The 21694-nt window shown below is 44.4% G+C and overlaps 1 protein-coding gene across 1 annotated transcript in view; it reads left to right on the forward strand.

Moving 5' to 3' along the window:
• The window catches only part of MALRD1 (MAM and LDL receptor class A domain containing 1), a 2679189-nt gene that overhangs the window by 486893 nt on the left and 2170602 nt on the right, over window positions 1-21694 (forward strand). The window contains exon 12 of the mRNA XM_078663745.1: window positions 589-956. Within this exon, the coding sequence (XP_078519871.1) occupies window positions 589-956 (368 nt within the window). The remainder of the gene's footprint in view (window positions 1-588; window positions 957-21694) is intronic.

Raw genomic sequence — 21694 nt, forward strand, 5'->3', positions numbered from 1 at the left:
TGTATGTTACACACACACATGTCCTTTGGACATGTGTGTGCGCAACATCAGTCTACATTTACATTTCAGGGGTGCTACAGGGTGTCCTTTAGACACCCCTGACACCCTTGAAATCGCATCCTTATTTGCAATTAGCAAATTGCTAATCGCAAATAAGGAATGACTCCCCATTCATTCCTATGGGCCTTTAGGCAATGACAGCAAGGGCCACCTGGCATGTTTCTGGGTGGGCATGTGGTTTGGAGCCAGGCATTTACAGGGAAATAAGCCATGGGCAGATGCAGTGGCTGCCCTTTTAGTCCTGACCAACCTCAAGTCACTTCCACGAATGACAATTATTATGGCCTTACATGTTGTGAGGCTGCATCTCGGTTCAGATAAGGATGGGCAAGAATGCACTGGCATGTTGTAAGGAATGTAATAAAGAAAAGATCATGGTTAATGAAAATGGTACATCTTCTGCACATATTTAAATTGTTTCAAACAAAATATTTAGAAAAGCAATTCTGCAGATGTATAATTGCATAGTTATATAAAAGTGTAATTAAAATCTGTGTTTATGCGGATATTTGTTTCCTTTTTCTACAGGTATTATAACTATGGGTTGTCAGTCGGGGCAGCAGAAATGCATCTTCATGTTGAAGGCGTGAATGAATCAACCGTGGTCTGGAAAGTTTTGTACAACCAGGGGAATCAGTGGTCGAGGGGCTACGCTCAGCTTGGCCGCCTCAAAGAACCATTCCATCTCTCATTTAAGAAAATCAGCCTTGGATTCTATGACGGCGTCTCTGCGGTGGATGACATTGTGTTCGAGCGCTGTGGACTTCCAGCTGCAGCAGCCAGCTGCGAAGCGCCAACACATTTCTGGTGCAGAGACACAAAGGCTTGCGTGGACAGGCAGCAGCTTTGCGATCTAGTGGATGATTGTGGGGATGGATCTGATGAAGAACTCTGCAGTAAGTACATATATTATTACATGCATAAGATGTGCATGGTGTGGGAGAGAGAGATCAGTAGCCACCGACATGCGGGAAGGGGGGGGTCATAATTAAAATAATAATAATAATAATAATTAAAACCTTCCTTTCCTGCCGGGTCCCCCTTCTGCTCTCCTGCTCTCCTGTCTCTGACAGGAACAGGAAGCAGGCAGACAGGCTCGCTCCCCTAAGCCTGTGTAGACTTGATTGGGCACATTATTTATATTCACTCCAAAACACAGGACAAATGTAACTCATTTGCCTGCACTGGATCTATTACTGCAATGCTGATCAAAAAGGACGATTCATTTCTCACTAAAACAAAATCTGAGAAGTAAACCCGAGCAATCTGCTGCCCAGGAGGAAGGCAGTCTCGACGTGTGTGGCATTTGTTTAAATTAAATAAATGTCTGGCAGGGTTTGGATGATTTTTTTTAGCTGTCCTAAATGTGCCTTGCAGATTTCCCCTAAATGATCTTAGAAGGAGAAGGGCAGAGAAAAAACTGGCAATTTAGCGGAATTAAGTGGCACTGTCATTTAGCAGATAACTTGTGTAATAAGGATACATAAGACTCATTTAAGAGAGATGGCTCGAAAATATTCATTTCAATTTCAGAGCGTTCCAGAAGGCTTGAACAGAACAAGACTATATCCTAAAACTCCATAGCTAAATATTATCTTTACTCATTCATATTACGGTTGTACAATAAATATGGATGTTTACCACTATCTTATCAAAGGGAGAATTCACGCTTCACCCCGTTATTCTGGGATAGCAGATAATTATTTATTGATCTCCAACAGCACACGCAGAAAAGGCCCTTCCCTCATCCACATTGGCCAACTTTTGGTAACCATTTTTAGGTATTTTATAACAGTATAAATTCGCTGCTGCTAGAAGTGGTATTGTATACAGTGAAGGGCTTGGAGGTCGCCCTTTATTTACCATTTGATAGCTTGATAGTCATTCTTTTAGCTGCCTCCTAATTGGCCTTAATATGCCTCACGTCACTTCCTTTTATTTCTCCAGAGTATGGACCAGGTACTAATTGATTTCATTTGAGTAGTCTCCTTCTCTGCTCCCTAACTGCAAACATGCACTTTTAATGCATGGAAGTAAAATAGGGAAACACTCAGTGGAAACTGCCAGAAACTTTAGGAATATCAGCAATGATTCCTTTGCACCATGGGCTGTTAGTCTTTCTATCACTGGCATGGACAGTGTTCAGACCGCGGTTGGTCATTTTGAACAGGTTATTACTGAGGCCCTGAATGAATTGGCCCCAACACAGACCCGCCGCCGGGCTAGAAAAAGACCATCTGCCCCTTGGTTTTCTGAATCCCTCAGGCTCCTCAGGCAAGAAGTGAGGAGGATGGAGAGGCTCTGGCACTCAGGCTGGGACCTTAAGAACAAGGAAGCTCACAAACTCCTGGTCAGGAAATATAAGGCTGAGATTGTGCGGGCCAAACAAGATTACTTTGTGGCCGTGACAACCCCACTCTCATCGCCGAAGGAGCTTTTCAGAATTGTTGACTCCTTAGTCAACCTGCAAACCCCTGACCCTGTTGTACCCTCTCAGGATCTTTGTAACAAAATCGCTTCCTTCTTTCATTCCAAAATACAGGATATCTATCTGGCTCTTGAGGAACAAAGAGCTTCTATCAGGGATCCCCCGGCCCGGGTTGAGATGAATATGACGACCCTTGACATCTCCCCTCTGAGCACCCTGGACTCTTTCCCCCCTCTGGCCTTACAAGATCTGGAGACCTTGCTTAATAAGATCAAATCTGGCTCCCCCTTAGATACCTGCCCACTGAAAATCATTAAGCAGTGTAGGGAAACCCTCCTACCGCCTCTGCTGGAAATTATGAATCTAGCTATGAGAGACGGTGTCTTCCCCACGGAATGGAAGAGTGCAGTAGTGAAACCTCTGCTAAAGAAGGCCTCCCTTGATCCGGAGGTCCTAAAAAACTTCCGTCCTATCTCATTGCTTCCAGCCCCTGCGAAGATCCTTGAGGCACATCTAAACAAGCATCTCGCTGCCTTCGTGGAAGAGTCGGGATGTCTGGACTTTTCCCAGCACAGATTCAGGAGGGAACACAGCACTGAGTCGGCCCTCACTATTGTGCTTGATAAGATCCGCACGAAAGTGGATGGGGGCCAGACCACCCTCCTGATTCTGTTACATCTAACTGCGGCCTTCGATACCCTCTCCCCCTCAGTACTTACAGCTCGTCTGAGGGAAGTGGGGGTGAAGGACGCAGCTCTAGATCTTCTGACTTCCTTCCTTGACGGAAGGGAACAAAGAGTTAAGCTGGGGGAGTTTCTATCTCCATCCCGACCGGTGCTGTGTGGGGTCCCGCAAGGGTCAGCTCTTAGTCCGACCCTATTTAACATCTACGTGACCCCACTAGCCAGACTAATTAGAACTTTCGGGATGGAGGTAGTTTCCTATGCAGATGACACCCAAATCCTCGTCTCGCTTTCCCATTCAGATGTGCCAACTGCCTCCAACTTTAGATCTTGCATGGAGGCGGTTGGTCAGTGGATGATTCAGAATTCACTAAAACTGAATGGGGAGAAGACTGAGGTGATGGTGTTCGGAGGGAAAGAGAACATCTGGTCAGCCAGTTGGTGGCCTGACTCGCTAGGAGAATGTCCTTCCCCCACGACATCTGCTAAGAATCTTGGGGTGATGATAGACCCTGCCCTGGATATGGGCAGACAGGTTAGTAGAACCATCTCTACCTGCTGGGGTATAATTCACACCCTGCGAAGAATTAGGAAATATCTCTCTCAGCAATCCAGAAAGCAAATAGCTGTTGCATTTATTGGCTCACGACTGGACTACTGTAATGCGCTGTATGCGGGGCTGAACAAGAGCCTGCTGCAGCGCTTGCAGGTAGTCCATAATGCTGCGGCCAGATTTGTTCTGGATGTCCCCAGACGCTCCTCGCCCACGTTGGCTAGGAAAACGCTGCATTGGCTACCAGTAGAGCATCGAGTACGGTTTAAGGCACTATGCATGACCTATAGAGCCATTGCTAAGAACCACGACACGGGAATTGGCTCGATCATTTCCCATTACATTCCTGGGAATGCTCCTCACAGTCCCCCGTATACGAAGAGCCAAGTGGGGTGGCAGGGCCTTCTCCACCCTGGCCCCCAAGTGGTGGAATGATCTCCCTTTGGATCTTAGGTCCCTACCCTCCTTATAGAATTTCCGAAGTGCCCTTAAAACCCGCCTCTTCTTGCAAGCCTATGTGTAATGATATACGTTCCCTTTTTAGATGTTATTGTTAGGCGCCTTGATACCTGCGGGTTATTGTTTTGCGCATTATAAATTTTTATCAATCAATCAATGCAAGGGGTAGTGTATACAGTACAGGGTTTGGGGCCTGCTCATTTTGTTCCATTTTATGGCTTAATTGTTATTCTTTTAGCTGCCCCATAATTGGCCACCATATGCCTCTGGTCACGTCCTTTTCTTTCTCCAGAGCATGGACTAAGTACTAATTGATTTAATTTGGTTAGTGTATTGCCGCTGCTAGTGCTGGGATGCAAGCAGTGCTTAATTTGAGCCTGTGGTTTCTGGTGCTCAGCACTGGCCCTTAATTGTCAACACCAGCGCTTGTGAGAGTCTGCCACAAGGTGTCGCTGTCTCGCTAATTTAATGATGCCCACAACAGCACGTTTGTAGGAGTGTGATGGTTAGTAGTTGCCATCATTGGCAGCATAGAAGGGGACATTTGTGGTGCAAGCTGTAGTACACTCCTGACAAGAGCCCTGGAACGTTTTTTTTTTTTTACAAGTCAAGCACTAGATTTAAGGTACTTGTTTTTCCATTGTTGTCATTTGCACTTCAATGCAACTCCTCTGGATTGCTTTTAACTACCATCCAACAGGTTTGTTTGTTGTATACTCCAATCTTCCCCACTTCAATCAAACCAAACCTACCCACTCCTATCCTTTACCCTACTCCACCCAACCCTGCTCTATCCCAGTCCACCCAGATCCACCACACTCTACCCCACTCTACCCATTTCGAATTTATCTCACTCCACTCAACCCCACTCCATTCCACTACACTCTACCATAATCCAAGCAACTCCACTCACCCCAAACCTACACCAATCCAATCTACCACACTCGCCCACCACACCCAACCCTTCCCTCACCACTCCAATCTATCGCACTGAAATTTACCCCAATCCACACCATTCTACCCCTTTCCACTCCAGTCTATCCCACTATACCCTACCCCAATCTCCCGCTCTCCACTCAACCCCACTCCAATCTGATCTACCCCAAACTACCCCAATCCTATTGACCCATAACCTACCCCTCCTTACTTCAATCAACCCAAATCTATGGCAATTGACCCACTCTGCTCCACACCATTCCATTCTAATCTACCTGACTACAACCTACTAAAATCCACTCCACCATAAGCCACTCTACCGCACCCCCCTCAACTCCACCCCAATCTATCTCACTCCACTCCAATCCAATCTACCCCATTCCACACCAACCTTTGCCACTGTACCCCATGCCAATCATTCCCACTCTATTACACTCCACTCCAAACTACCCCACATACCTCAAACTACCTCACTCTACTCTACTCCACTTCATACCTCACTTCACTCTACCCAACTCTACTCTAACCCACTATGTCCCCGCTTAACTCCAATTTACCCCACTTAACTCCAATCTACCCCAACCCAATACACCCAGCTACACTCCAATCTACCCCACTCCAATCTACACCCCACTCCCATCTACCTCACTCCAATCTAACCCAGTCTACTTGAATCACCCCACTGCAGTCCACCCCAATTTACCCCACTTGATATATCCTACTCCACTTAAATTTGTGCCAATCTACCCAACTCCACCCCATTCCACTCCAACCTACCCCACTCCTCCCCACTCAACTCCCATCTATGCCAATCTATCCGACTCCACTCTATTCCACTCCAATTTACACCACATGTTTCCGCTCCACTCCACAAAATCCACTTCACGCTGTACCCCAATTTTCACCAGTTCACTCTGCCCCACTCCAATCTGTGCTACTCCACCCCACCTCACTGTATTCCAATCTACCCCAATCTATGCCAATCTACCCCACTCCACCCTACTCCACTCCAATCTCTCTCAATCCACTCTTACCCAATGTACCCCACTATATCCCACTCAACTCTAATCTACCCCATTCCAATTTACCTCACTCTACACAACTCCAATCCACCTCACTCCATGCTGCTACAATCTACACTACCCCACTCCAATCTACCTCATTCGAGTCCAGCCCACCCCTCTCCAACACACCCCACTCCAATACCCCTCCACCTCACTAACATTTAACTATGCTGAATATCAGCCTCACTGGTGTACAACCTGGATAAAACACATTGCCAATAGATATTACATAGGGAGATCTTTTGGCTTTGCCAGTGCTTGTTACTCTTGCGATATCCACTTCAAGTGGGAGAAGAAAAGGCAACATTCCCAATATACCCAGTATGAAAGAGCATCCCAGTAGTGTCTGTTCATGCAGGATGAATGGAGCGGATTTTCACAGACCATCTTATGGAAATCATTACAACTAACTCGACCCCTCATTCCAATGACATATTCTTTGGTGACTTCAGTCTCCATTGGGAAGACCCCATTGACAAGCAGGTCAACGCTATCAAAATCTTCCTAGCAGACCATTCCCTGATCCAAGCCATCTCAAGACCCACTCACTCCAAAGGTGCTACACTTGACTGGATCATCTCTAAAGAAAAAATAACTCTCATTGGTCTACCTTCAAACTTTATGATCTCAGTGACATCTCAAAAACCTTAGCAACTATCAAACCCAATATCCACTTCATTGACCCTGTCCCCGCAAACATCTATCATATCATCTCCCCTCTCTGGACCCAAATCATCAATGCCTTGCTAAAGCAAGGTCACATCCCAGATTGCCTAAATATTGGTCAAGTCACCCCTATATCCTAAAACAATGTACAGCAAACCCCGCTCACCCTAATAAATACTGACCTAGAACGAACATCCCCATGCTAGTCAAGGTCCTGGGAAAATGTGTTCAGCAACAACTGAACAAACACGTTACTGATTTCAAACTACTGAACGACTGCCAATCGGGTTTCAGAACCGGGCATAGCACAGAAACAGCGATTCTGCATATACTAGACAATGCCCTTCTTGCTCTTGACCGTAATGAAACTTGTCTACTAGTCCTGCTCGACCTCTCATCAGCATTCAAAACGGTCAATTACGACAAAATCCCAAGAACGCTGGAAAACAGGATGTGCTTATCTAACACAGTCCTTCAATGGTTCAAATCCTTTATGGAAAACAGATCGCAATCGTTCATGGTGAATAAAAATCTTTCTCCCTCCTCAGCAAACCTACTAGGAGTACCAAAAGGCTCAACCCTATCCCCCATACTATGCAACCTTTATGTCGAACCACTAACCAAAATCCTACTACATGTAGGCGGACAACACTCAACTTTACATCAAGATCACTTCCACTGAAGAGATAAAGTAGCAGCCGCTACAGCAATGGCTGCCACAATGGCTGCCACGGGGCTGTGCTTTGAGCCCTTTCCTGTTCAATCTTTTTATGCGCCCCCTAGCAGATGTCTTCGAGCTTCATGGTTTTAACATCATATCATACGCTGATGACATGCAGCTTATCACTCTGTCTCCGGATGAGGGTGCCACCAGAGCCCTGCTTAGAATCTGTCTAGTCGAGTTAGCAGAGTGGATGGATAACGGCAGCTTGAAACTTAATTCTTGAAAAACTGAGGTACTGGTCTTAGGAAAGCTACCTACTATCTGGTCTTAGGAAAGGTCAGGTGTCTAGCATGGCTGGAAAATGCTTTGGTACTTTGAAAATACTGAGCAAAATCCTTGGTCTTCTTCCTGAAGCAGCTAGGATATCAACGGTCCAGGCACTGGATATATCCAGGCTGGACTATTATAATGGGCTGCAACTTTTGCAATTTCTTAAAGTAGAATGGGAAAACTTTGTAGGGTGCAGAATGCTGCAGCGAGCCTGCTGCTAAATCTCCCTAGGTGCTTATCCATGGTCCATGCTGTCATCAAACTTCATTGGCTTCCTGTTAAAAAAAGAGCTGCTATTGAAGCCATGTGTTTTTGACATAAAATTCTTCACAGGAAAGGACCTTGATATCTGGCTCCTTTAGTGAAACCATATCATCCTTGAACAAATCTGAGGTCTGCAGGAGTCTCTTTTGCTGTGATTCCCTTGGTCAAGAAAGCTTGGATAGGAGTTCCTTCAGCTTTCTTGCTTCCAAAATATGGAACACTATGCTCCCGTCATTAAGAATGGAAGGTTTAGAATCTCTCTTTCAGAAAAACCTGGTTCTTCAGACAGAGTTAATGCCAGGCCTCTATAGCAGAGTAGAGTCCTTATCCCGGGGACACTCCGAATGGAGTAACCAGGCACTCTACAAGTCATGTTGTTATTATTATTATTATTATTATTTAGTTTTGTAGAACACATAAGGTGTACAAATTGTAAGGCTTATAGACACACTAATATTATTCTCTATGGAGAATTTAATGCAATAGAAGTGGTTAACACTTTCAACCCTTGCTTAAAAGATAGTGATGCTGTGGGCAAGTGCAGGGATCATGGGGCATAGAATTGTTTACCATATTGCACATGCTTTAATCAACATTTTTAAAAAACTATATTTTTATTATTCGCCAGTAGCAGTATATAGGAGAGAGCACAAAGTCCTTGAGTGTGAAGAAGGTGAAAAAGAGAAAAATACATCAAACATCATATCTCCATATGATCATAAAGAACCCCCCAAATGAGCATACCCATTTTACGCTTTCTTGCTCCCTTAACGGAATAAAGACTCCATTCCAAATTAAACAAATTATACAGTTTGGCCCGCCAGAATTCAAATGCTGGAGGCTCTGGTTGCAGCAAATCTGAGGCGATACATAACCGTGCAGTAGTCATTGCAACAAATGCAAAATTACCTATGTTTATACAGGGGAGTCCTCTTTTCGACAGCTTGACCAATCCCCAATAGCATAAGAGCGGGAGAAATCCTAAGCATATTCCGTAACATTATTGATAAGAAATTTTCAATACCATGCAGAAAATGAGACAATGTAACACAATTGTAAAATATATGAAGACTATCTGCGTTATGACTCCCACATCAAAAACATTTGCCGTCATATCGGCTTTCCCACTTAAGCATACGGTCCAGGGTATAATACAGCCTAAATGCTGTTTTAAAAAACTGTGCTTTTAAATTGGCTGAGAGAAGGACTTCGCCAGATGTAATAATAGCATTTTCTATTGAAAGATCTTGCTCCCCCAATTTTGCCTGCCAATATATATTATGTTTCTCAATATCATCTAGTGTAATTGATAATAATATTTTATATAATCCCCTGATTTTCTCCTGGAGTCGAACCGCTTCAACCAAATCATTAGGTGTAAGGGCCATGTGTTTTTGCCTAAGAAAGTTGCGGATTTGGAGATATTTAAAAAATTGGGGGTTAGGTAAATCATATTTCCTCGCAAGATGTTCATAGAGCGGGATCGAACCCCCAGCTTCATAAAAATCTCCAATTTGCACAATGCCCTTACACAGCCAGTCCCTGGCTACCCTGTCCCAAAATATAGAAGGGAGCAATTTAATAGAATTCGTAGGAGTATAATAAATTAATCCCTCCAAGGCCAATGGTTTACGTAACCTCCTCCACACTTTGAATGCAGGTTCCAGAACTTTAAACTGGGTCCTTTTGTAGTAATTGCCTTCAAGCTCTTTAAATAGACATCTGCTAGCCTCAGTCCCTAAAATTACCTGAAATATAGATGGTGCTTCAGCTATATTGCCAATTTGCTCCCCAGTCAATATTATACGCATTCTCTGCAAAAAACAAACATAATATTAAAGAATAAATTCTGGTATGGCCCGACCACCTCTTTCAATTGGAAGTGTCATCAATCTCATAGCCCGGCGCGGTTTACCAGGAGCCCAGAGAAATTTAGAGCATAAAGATTGCAACGTTGCAAATGACTTAAGGGTATCTCCAAAGGGATGGATCTGAATAAATATAATACTTTAGATAGAATACTCATTTTTATAATATTCCTTCTTCCAATTATTGTAAAATGAAGACGTCCCCATCTGTCAAAGGATTGTCTTATGTTCTGTAATAAGGAAGACCAGTTTACTTCTACTAAGTCTTTCATTGACGTTTTAATTTTGATGCCCAAATATGTGACTTCGGAGACTAGTCTAGGATCCTGTATTAAAATATTATCAGTGCATAAAGCTTGTGTTTTTGAAACATTGTGTTTATACCCAGAAACCTGGCCGAACTCAGATGCCAACCGCTCAATCTCTAAGAGGGCCATAGCTGGATCAACAGACGTCACAGCTATGTCATCCGCGAAGAGTGAGTGCGGAATATCCTGAACAAAAAAAGGTCTTATTAACTGACTTTTAGATAACATTTCAATAAAAGGGTTTATATACAATGCAAAAAGTAAAGGGGAGCAAGGGCATCCTTGCCTTGTTCCTCTTGTTACTTTACCTATCTCAGATATCATACCCATGGCAGCGATTCTAGCGATTGGAGAAGCATAAAGCACTTGCATTGCCGTCATAAAACCTTTCCCAAAACCTGCCCGGTTCATTACTTTTCCATAAATAGTGCCACTCCACGCAATCAAACGCTTTCCCAGCGTCTAATAAAATAAACTAGAGTTTCCGTTTCTCGACTTGAGCACTATCAAAAAGAGTGATGATTTTATTAATATGTGTAACAGTACCCCTATCAGGAATAAATCCGTGTTGGTTTACTGAAACTAATGGAGTTATAACTTTTGTGATGCGGTTGGCCAAAGTTTTTGAGTAAATTTTACTATCGCAATTAAGTAAAGAAATCGGGCGATATGAGCCGGGCAGCTCTAGAGGCTTACCCTTCTTATTAAAAACCACTATGGTGGCTTCATCCCATGATTTAGGTGCAACCCCTGTATGGGCTGCCTTAAATGTTTCAAGCATTACATGTTTCAACTGACCAAAAAAAAGTTTATAAATCTCTCCTGGGATAAGATCGGGACCGGCCGCCTTCCCTGATGCTAGGCTTTTCACTGCAATTTCCAATTCCATTGTAAGAGGACTACCCAAAAACTCTATCTCACTGGGGTCTAATTGATTAAAACTCCCCTCGGGTATTACTAAATCAACTCCCTCATCCTGCCTTTGCTGTGTGTAAAGCTCTGTGTAAAACTAATGAAAAATAGCTAGAATCTTCTCCAAGTCCTGGCACAATTCTCCTGTAGAATTTATTAGGCCCACAATACGACGCAAGGTTTCCTGCATACGCAGTCTTAACGCAAGGCACCTCCCTGTTGCTTCCCCATACTCGTGACATTGCTTTTTATGTGCCAGGTATTTCCTTGCAGTCTCAGTAGTCCAGACCCCAGTAGCTTCCGCACGACACCTAGCGACTTCATCTTCAAAATCCTAGATGTTCCCCCGATCTATTATCCTCTTGAGTCAACCTCTCCTCCGCTACCCTTAGAGTGGAATAAAGGTCTTGCATTTCTACTTTAAGTTTCTTTTGATGAGAAATGCCATAGCTCAAGACTTCACCCCTTAAGCAAGCCTTAAACGAATCCCATACGATATCCATATGGGCAGAGTGTGCATTAATATCAAAAAATTCTATAATCCATTTTGACATGTGTCCCTTAAATTGATCATCTGCACATAATTTACGATCAAAGGTGAAGCCTCTACTTATACGATCTATCCGTAAGGCTGGTATTTCTAGAACAACAGGGGCACGATCAGAAGATTTCCTAGGGAATAATTGCATAGTCACCCGGTTAGCAAAGATGAAGATAAAAAAATAAGCCAATCGTGCCATTTTTTATGGGGAAAAGAATAGAAGGTATAACCTGAGTTTGTGGGATGCAAACTACTCCACACATCCACTAAACCATGATCTTCTAAAAAATGATAAAGAGCCTTAAAGACCCGTGTTTTACGTCCTATATAGTTTGGAGGTCCTCTTGTAATTTCTTGAGGAGTTAAATTGATATTATTATCTCCACATACAATCAGGGGAGTTACCCATGCTGTCAATTCTAAGTTCAAACCCTACAAAGTCGATGCCTCATCTAAATTGGATCCATAGATGGAACATAATGTGAATTGCGAACCACCCATCCCTAGTTCTACTATGGCCCAACGGCCCAATTTATCGGTGAGACATCGCCCTATTGAGCAGAGATTGGGTTTGATTAACATCATGACTCCTCGGATCGATGATGACTGTTGTGAGGCGGCAATTAAAGAATGCCCCAGGTCAGCTACTAGATGTCGATTACTCCAGGGCAAATGTGTCTCCTGAAGACATACTACATCAGGTTGTATATGCCGAAGTTCTACAGCTACCCTCTTCCTTTTGTTAACATTATTGAGACCTGAAACATTTAAAGAACACATTTTAATCCCCCTGAACATCATAATAAAGAATAACTAGCATACGTGACTGAAAATAATTAACATTTTACCACAAACTTTCTGACTGTTTGGAAGCATTTTATCCATTCTGTCGCTCATCTCTCTTACTCCAACTGTGGTTTTTACCCCATGTTCACCCCACCTCAGTGCCCCTACCCCACAACCACCCCTGCCCCAGCTCCACCCCAACCTTCCCCCTCCCCTTCCCCTTACCGAGGCTTTAGGACTTATGGTCGTGTAGATGTAAAGCTTCCCGTACTTCCCCTACCTTCTCTCACAAGAATATACATTCATTAAAAAAACATAATATTACAAGTTACTAATTTAGGAGAAGGAAAGATCTTAGCAATACCATGATACCTCTAGCTACTCGAGCAAGTCACCTTAATGGAGTTCAAAAACTCTTTTTCAGGCACGTCACTTGTGAAAAACCGAGTGCGTTCCTGAAAAATAACTTTTAGCTTGGCAGGGTTCATTAAATAAGCTTGAGCCGACTTGGCCTGAAATTGAGTAATCACTAATCAGCTGACGAAGCTGCCAGCGACTCTCCATTGTATATTGACAGAAATCCGGCGTAGCAAAAAACTCAAACCCCACCCCAACCCTTTTCTTATTAGGACGTGCCAGTAAAAAAAAACTCCTCTCTAGCTAAGAAACTACTGAAAGAGATCAAAAAATATCTAGGCTTAGCCTCAGCCTGACCTGCCCGGGGACGGATATTAAAAGGAAATCTGCGCGCTCTTTCAATTTCCTGGTCCCAGTCCCATTTAGCAAGTTCAGGAAAGGCATTTTTAAAAAGTTCGACCATAAACTTGCGAGGGTCCTGTCCCTCTTTCCCTTCTGGAATCTGCATCAGTCTCAAATTATTACGTCAAGCCTGTGTATCTTCTTTAATGTTGCGTAGTGATTCTGTCATTGCCTTCTGTTGAGCCAGTTCATTCTCCAAAGTTGATATCCCCGTCTCTGCCTCGGTGCACCTTGAAGCAAAATCTGCCTGAGATTTAACCAACCATCGCACCGAATTCTGCAACTTATGACATGAGTTTTGCACCCTTTGGCTCTCCTCTCGTGTCTCATCTCGATAGGACATAATGGATTGATATATCATTGATAGAGTGATATCTTCATCAGTAAATTCTTTTTGCCCATTATTGAAGGAGTATAATTGGTCAGTTTCTACGCCCCCTTATCCAAGATTGTATCACCTTTTTTCCGCACTGTTCGGGGGCTACCATCAGTAAAGTCCCCAGAGTCCTCTAAACAGATACTACTGTGGGCACTGTCATCAGCCATATTCATCTGCCTAGAGTACTGCAGCGCCAGATCTTCACAAGAAGAAGTAGAGTGTTCTGAGAGAGAGTAAAAATCCCCAGATTCACCATCCAGTGTATGTGCCTGTGCCTGTATTTGCACTTCCCCCTGTTGCGCCTGTTGAATATTGTGTTTAGCACCTTGTTCTACACCCTTTGAAATAATATCTTCATCACCGGTGCCACTCAGAATCTGAGGAGTACTCTGATTATTCAAAAGCTCACTAACCTCTAAGCCAGGGGTGGCTATTGGTAAAGTTATTTCAGCAGTGACAGTAGTATTATGCCACAATAACTCGCTGTTTTCAGTGGTATCCCCTCTCTCTGCAATTGACTCCGTAGTCTCTGTTGGGCAAGCATTCAATATTGCTTGTTTCCCTTGCAGAGTGGCGATTATCTTTTTCCCACTCCGTTTCTCTTTAGAGGCTGAAAAAATTGGAGGAATAGTTCTGTTATCCCCCACATTTGTTTTGTGGCTCACTGGTTAGAGGCGGCAGGCCCGAGAGCAGAAGTTGGCCCGGGACCAGGGTTCAATTCCCGACGCGGCCGGGTCGTGGACCTTGGTCAGCGGACTCGATAATTCTTTCTTCGGTGCTTACTCTAATCAGGGGTTCCACTCGGCAACTCTGGGCATTAGCTTGCCTAATCTCCACAACGGCCCCACCAATTCTGGGGATGCCTGGCTCCACCTTGGAGACTCCAAGCAAGGGACCATCCCACAGGGAAAGCCAGGACGGGTTCCCCAGAGTTATACAGCGCCAGGAGACCTATGGACGGGTAGCAGTGTGCTTTACAAGCTCAAAAACATTTACATTTACACATTAATCATCGCCACATCTGGGTTTTTAATGGCGCTTGGTGAATTTTTGTCAGCTTTCTCAGTCACTGTCTAGCCATTAATGCCCTCTTGGCCTCGAGGTTTGCCGCGGGTTCCCTTCGGCGGCAGGGCTGAAGGGCAAACTGCTTTAGCGTTCCTCCTAGCAGATTCAGCCCAGGTGGAGTCACTCGCAGCCTCTCTCACAGCCTTCCTTGGACGAACAGTAACAGCAGTGCCCGCCCACCAAGTTCGCCAGCACCTGGTGATTCCTATCGCGAATGCCTAAAACACTTTCAGCATCGGCCATCTCCTCACTAGCACAAACAGAAGAAACAGCCTTCATCGAAGACGCACTCGCGAAAAATCCTTCCAACAAGTAAGGAGTTTAAATGCAGTATCCAAAAGTCTTTTTATCTTTCGAGGCTCATTTCTCTCCATTCTAAGTGACGATCCTTGCTCCTCCACCCGCTTCTTGTGAGGTCCGGCAGGAGCGGTGAGCTTACGCGTCCACTCATGCGGACGCCATCTTTGCCTCAATAATCAACATTTTTAAGATTATGAAATGAGGTGACTGAAGAATCCCAACTTTCCATGAGAGAGTCTGTGCTGGGAGCCATAATCCATCAAATTGCACATTTACCTACCCTATATTGACTGTCGATGATCCAACACAAAATTGTGCCCAGCCCAAACCACTTAGCAATGGAATTAGATATGTTTGTTTTTTGCCTAGCCCTAGCATGTTTCTGCACACCATAGTCCAATGCAATTTTGATTTTAGCATGCCTTATGGAATGAACCGCCATGTCTCATATAGTTATTTCATTTGTAAACATTTGTGATAGAAATCATCTATGCTTATTAAAGCCCATTCGCAAATCTGATGCCAAGCCACGCTGGTTTGGCACTGCATACTCACATGCTAATATACTGTTGTGCAATGCATTGTCTTCTAGTTCAAGGGATGCTGCGAATGTTGCAACCACATATTCATGGTATAAACAGGGGATAAAAAGAAGGAAAATGGAGCTCAATAATGTGAACTGGGAACGTCTGCTACTTACATCCCACAGTAGAGATCAAAGGGTGTTCTGGTACACAGTTAATTGCCATTTCCTTTGTCACAACGAAAAGAAAAGACATCTTCATACTGCAATCTGAACTCCATAGATTTTTTTAGGAGAATCAGACTGAAACGCTACTTACATTGCCTCTTCAGCATGTCAAATGAGAACTACATCCTTATTCACTCCCTCCAATGCAATTGTGCCCCCTGAAAAACTATACTTTGAAAAAGTGGTGCTAGAATGCAGTATTGCTCTCAGAACGGCTTGGTTATTTACCTCATATAGCATCTTGTGGCCTGAGAGACAGTAACTCAACAAACTGAAGATGGAAGATTCCCTCATAATAAACCTGCAGATAAGGGAGCTGGCATTGTTACACAGGATAGAGAAGATTACTATGCAGAAATCTCTAGACAGCTTGGCAATCCTAACCATTACAAGAAACGGTATGCCAATCCCCTTCCAGAGATCAAACTCAAAATACTTGAGACCACCACTCGGGGACTTGAGCAGGGATTCCTCGCACAAAAAGGGCTCGAGTTCCTTAATAAAAAATCCCTGTATTATACACCCTGCCAATAAACTACTTGGCAGGTTCAACTATTGGGCTGTCACTCCATCTTTGAACACATGTACTTGATAATCCTCATTGAGGTCTTGGAATTTGATCCTTCACAAGAAATATGGGGGAATCTAGACATAGTCGCTACATGCCACCATTCCCCAACAGAAGAGCCTTGAAGTGATCCGGCAGCGTCCTGCCCCTTATCATGTGCCCACTTACTTCATTGTAGAACACCTTGAGATTGCCCTGACTACTAATTACTTTCTGTTTGGGTGTGACTATTATCAACAATGTTCCAGGATATCTATGAAAGCTAGTTTCACACCAAATCTGACAACTTTCTATAACATAACATAAAAGGTGTATTTGTAAAGCGCGCATTCACCCAGAAGGGTTTCTTGGCACTGAATAACAGATGTATATTGTTAACGCAATGGTACTCATTTTATCGACCTCGGAAGGATGAAAGGCAGCGTGGACCCACTGGGAATTAAACCTGTGACCATGAAGGCGAACACAGGCCCCTATAGTCGACCAGCCACGGCCCGTATAGGGCGTGCCACCGGGCGGTGACCTGGGGCGGGGAAGGGGCAGGGGCAGGGTGGGGGGTTGTAAAAAGCAACAAATGGACGATTTCAAGTAAGTAACGAAAAAGAAAAAAAAACGTTTTTTTGTTACTTACCTGAAATCGTCCATTTGCCAATTTTTACACCCCCCCCACCCTGCCCCTCCCCCACCCCACGTCACCGCCCGGTGGCATGCCCCAAACGGGCCGTGGCTGTAGTGGACGCATTAGTCAACTAAGACACCAGAATCGGGCCAGTTTAGAAAGTGACTTTGTCAGCACAGACCCCAACTCCCTTACTCAGCAACATTTGTTGCTGGAAATGGTACATTGATGAGATTTTCATGATTTGGAGAGGCTCTCTTAACACCCTCACATTGTTTATGCAATGCCTCAACAGTTGCCAGTCATACCTTAAATTCACAAATGACATTGATTACCATCTTCTCCCTTTCCTGGATCTTGAGATCAAGAATAATGATAACCACCTCATTGTTTCTCTAAATAGGAAAATGATAGAATGCAATACACTACTGCAGTACAAAAGCTTCCACCCACGGGCTCTCAAGGATGCAGATATGGGACGCCGCTGCGGGCCCCAACTGATGGCGTATTGCGAGGCTGACTGACACCCCGACAACTACTCGGCCACTCTTGGGGGAGCCTTGCACCTGTGGCACTTTTATTCTGTTGCCCCTGAACTTTGCTGTTTCTGGGAAGGTCAAGGGCATCAGGCAAGGCACTGCCCACACGTTCCTTCATGCACGCTGGCACCTGGGGGCCTTGAGAATTGGAGCACTGCAGCACGGCCTATTGACGGGGGGCTCCTTATTACAGGACTAACATCTTCAGTGATGAAGCAGCTGCCTCCCAGGCTCTCCTGAGACTTACGGTTGAGAGGTATGAGAGCACTGCAGAGCAGCCCCGGCGACAGCAAGGCCTTGAGCGTCCTCCAGAGCACATGAGGAGGCCTGCACCACATGCCATTGGTTTTGTTGGCTCCCTTGATAACACAATGACAGGAGTGGCAGGGGCCCCTTCCTGTGACTTCCTGGACAGCCCGGAAGCTCCCTTTGTACATATGGCATCGTCAGAGTATAACACATGGCTTATGCTAACTGTGAGTTCCCCTATCCACTGCCTTTGCTGTCTCACTACGGTGACCTACTGCGGACCTGAGGAGCTAAGTTCTACTTGTTCTAGGAGCCCCACCTCCCCCAGAAAGACTGGTGCAGCCCACACCTGAAGGGGTCCGGTCTGAGTCTGGTGTTGATGTCTGATTCCTTTCTTTATTCCCCCTGTTGCCTGCGGTCCTTGGAACTCATATCTAAGCAGGGAGGTGTAGTAACCCTGCTCAAGAGCCAGACCAGGTTCTCCGGGGTACACTTGATCCCCCCCTGCATTACAGAACCTGCCTCCTACACAGCGGGGATTGATACTGCCTGATGCCGCTGGCTCAGAGGTCCTGAAGGCATTTCGGACACTTTCCCTCCTGTTTCGTTCCCCACTCCAACCGCTGCTGAATTTGACCTGCCACAGCCCCACTCGATTCAGATCCCTTACCTGGAAGTGGGATCTTTCACAGAGACCTAGTGGCCATCACCATGGGTAAAGTAAGCAAGAAAAAAGAGGAACTGGAGTCCTGCTCCTCCCGTGTGCCAGACCTCCAAGAATTGGACAAGTCACCTGCAAAAGTGGGGATGTCGAGTGGGGTAGTGTCCTGGCCCGACCCTGGATACAGTCCTGCAGGCCATTGTTGCCTCCAGAGAGGTGCTTGAACATGGGTCTGTTGCGAGATAATGGTGCGTGGCTGAATGAGCCACCACCACTGAACATGGACCTCGCATGATAAATGGCCTAAGTGCAAACCAGGCTATCTACCATGGAAAGCGGGCCTAAAACTTTAGAAACCAGAGCTGAAGATGCAGAAAATAAAGCATATGAAAACAACATCAGACTTATTGTGCTCCAAGAGCATATTGAGTGCACAGGTCCAAATATGATTGACTTCCTGGAGACAAGTATTAAAGAAGAGATGGCCCCGGAGGGCCTCTCTCCTTACTATGTGTTGGAAGGCGCTCATCGTGTTCCTTCATGGCCTCCCCTGCCTGGAGTGGCTCCCTGACCAATCCTGGTGAAACTTTTGCACTACAGGGACCGTAAATACATCCTGACCCAAACCAGAATCCGTAGAGACATCAAGCGTGATTGAGAATCACAAAATCATATTCTTTCTCGACTTCACGAAAGAAGTTGGGAAGCAAAGAGACTCTTTTACTGAAGCCAGAAAATGCTTTTGCCAACTAGGCCTTACGTACGCAATGTTGTTCTTAGCCAGACTTAGAGTGACCATGGGAGAGGAGTTGCAATCCTTCATGTCGCCGTAGTCCCTATGGAAATGAATGGAACGCCTCCCTCAATGAGAAGGAGACATTGTACTGGAGAATAGATGGCATAGCCGGTGACCACTTCAGAAAATAGCCAAACGTAACCAGGGGAGAGCTCCATCTGGGTCACAGGTGTGCAATGAACACCAGCGTGTGGTGGAGGCAGTAGCTGCATGAGTGGAGGGGGACATGCTCTGCCATCTTTCAGTAGTGAACTATATGACACAGACTCTGTCCTCATCCCAGTGATCAGTTGACCTTTTGCCCATGGTTACTCCAGGCCTTCAGATGAGATGATCTGAAATAGCTGCTTTGGTTTAGTTATGCATAGAAACTGGTGAAAAGCTAACGGCAATGCTGATTGAGCTCTTTACACATTTTTTCTTATTTCCTATAATGCCAGGGTATTTTTCATGCAGGGCTCAATCTAGAAGTGATTATCCTGTTTTCTTTCTTTAGATGGTGTGCTGTGAGGCTGGGAACCGCCTCGGCAGGCACCCCCCACCTTGTAATGCATGTCTGTGTTGGATGATATCTGACTGGTTTCGATAGGGAATCTTTTGCTTCTGATCCTGGGGATGGTGAGTTGGGTAGGTTGTATTTGTTTATGGGATTTCTGTAGGGCTATTCCGGCTGCTGTTCTCAAATTCCATTGTCAAAATGATGGGCCCTTGTCATGCTAGTTTGAAAGGACAACCCCCTTTTTGGACCATTGGGGTGCTGCTTTAGCACCCCCTCATGGCGACCCCCATGACATACATATTGATCTCCTGGAACGTCTGGGGACTTAATAATATTTGCAAGATGTACAAAGTACAGGGCTGAAGGGTTGGCTCTCAACAAGAGATGGTGGGGCCAGGTGAATGCCACGACATATTGGCCTTTGCCAGAGGAGTTTTGCTGTGGGTAAGACTTTGCTTACCCCACCCGAAAACAACTGAACTTGTAGACCCAGAGGGTGGATAAGTTGTATTTACAGGGAGGTTGGCATGCCGTGATCCAACAATAGCCGTCATTTATCTTTGCATAGCTGTCTAGGGTCTTGGCACCATACCTGACTCAGACCATATTATCGGGTAGGGATTTTAACTGCATTGCTGATCCTACCCTTGATCGTTTCCATCCTAACCTGGGGTTTCCGCGGTGACCCGGTCGGTAAGCATTTTCTCTGCTTGGCAGTGATAGTGGGGACTGGTGGACTCTTGGAGACGGCTCTACCCTGCGACATGAGCCTACTCATTCTACTCAGGCATGCACAAACTTCATGTTCTTCTTTTTTTTTTTTTTTTTTTTTTATTGAGAGTTCAAATAAAACAGATAAAGAAAAAAAAAACACATTTGAAAACGGATTAATACAGTACGAGGCATGAGAATATAAAAGACATTTACATGATTTATCAATTCAAAACTTGAATTATAAAGTGCAAAGTGCATTAGAAAAGCTAACAGGCTGACAATATTATTCAGATGACTCGGATAGAATTAATAAAGTGCGAAGTGATTAAATACAATAAGCATTATCACAGATTGTAAAGTGCAACGTGCGTAAACAAGACAAACTAACAGATAGACTGTCTGCTTGAAACTTAAATAGAATTAAAAAAGATGGGAAACATTTAAATAAACTAAGCATCATCACAGTCATCCTTTCATAGCTTAATTGTAAAGTGCAACGTGCGTAGACAAGACAATCTAGCAAACTGATCGGAATTACGGGGAATTGCAGGTCGAGTTGGATGATGGCAAAGAAATTAAGAATCAAACACACTCCAATATTTGTCATATTTTTTGAGAGCCCCTGACCTTAAAGCATATTTTCTTTCCCTACCCTGGATTCGAAGTAATTTTGCCTTCCATGCCCTAAAAGATGGTACAAGATCTGTTTTCCAGGACTGTAATATGAGGGATTTAGCTATTAAGGATGCTATGAATAGGGACTCATCATGTGGGGTGTGACTAAGGAAACAGCCTAGAATGGGAATTAGGTCATCAAATACTATATTGGTTTTGAGCTCGAATGAGAGATATTTTTCTATTTCCTTCCAAAATACCTGGATTTTTGGACACTCCCAGACAATATGTTTCCAAGTGCCTTTCTCTTCGCACCGGAAGCATTTATCAGCTACCTGGGGGAAAATACTACGTAAGAAGGAAGGGGTTCTGTATATTAACCACTTATTGTAAAATTGCATGCGTTTAAAATTTGCTCCTCGGAATATGGTTTTGTTAAATTTATTTATTTTATCCCAAACCTGCTGGTTGATTACAATATCTTCACTCTTTTTCCATCTCTCAATAATCTTGGTGGAAGAGTCCTGCTCTTTACTTTCTTTTAATATTTTAACCCAGGCACTCATTTTCCTTTGTGTTTTATTATTGAGGGTAGTCGAAATATTTTCTTTATTAAATAAATTTCCTATAGCAAGCTCTTTGAGTTTTGGATTTAGCA

This window comes from Lissotriton helveticus, chromosome 10 (assembly GCF_964261635.1).
Source record: "Lissotriton helveticus chromosome 10, aLisHel1.1, whole genome shotgun sequence".
NCBI classification, from domain to species: domain Eukaryota; kingdom Metazoa; phylum Chordata; class Amphibia; order Caudata; family Salamandridae; genus Lissotriton; species Lissotriton helveticus.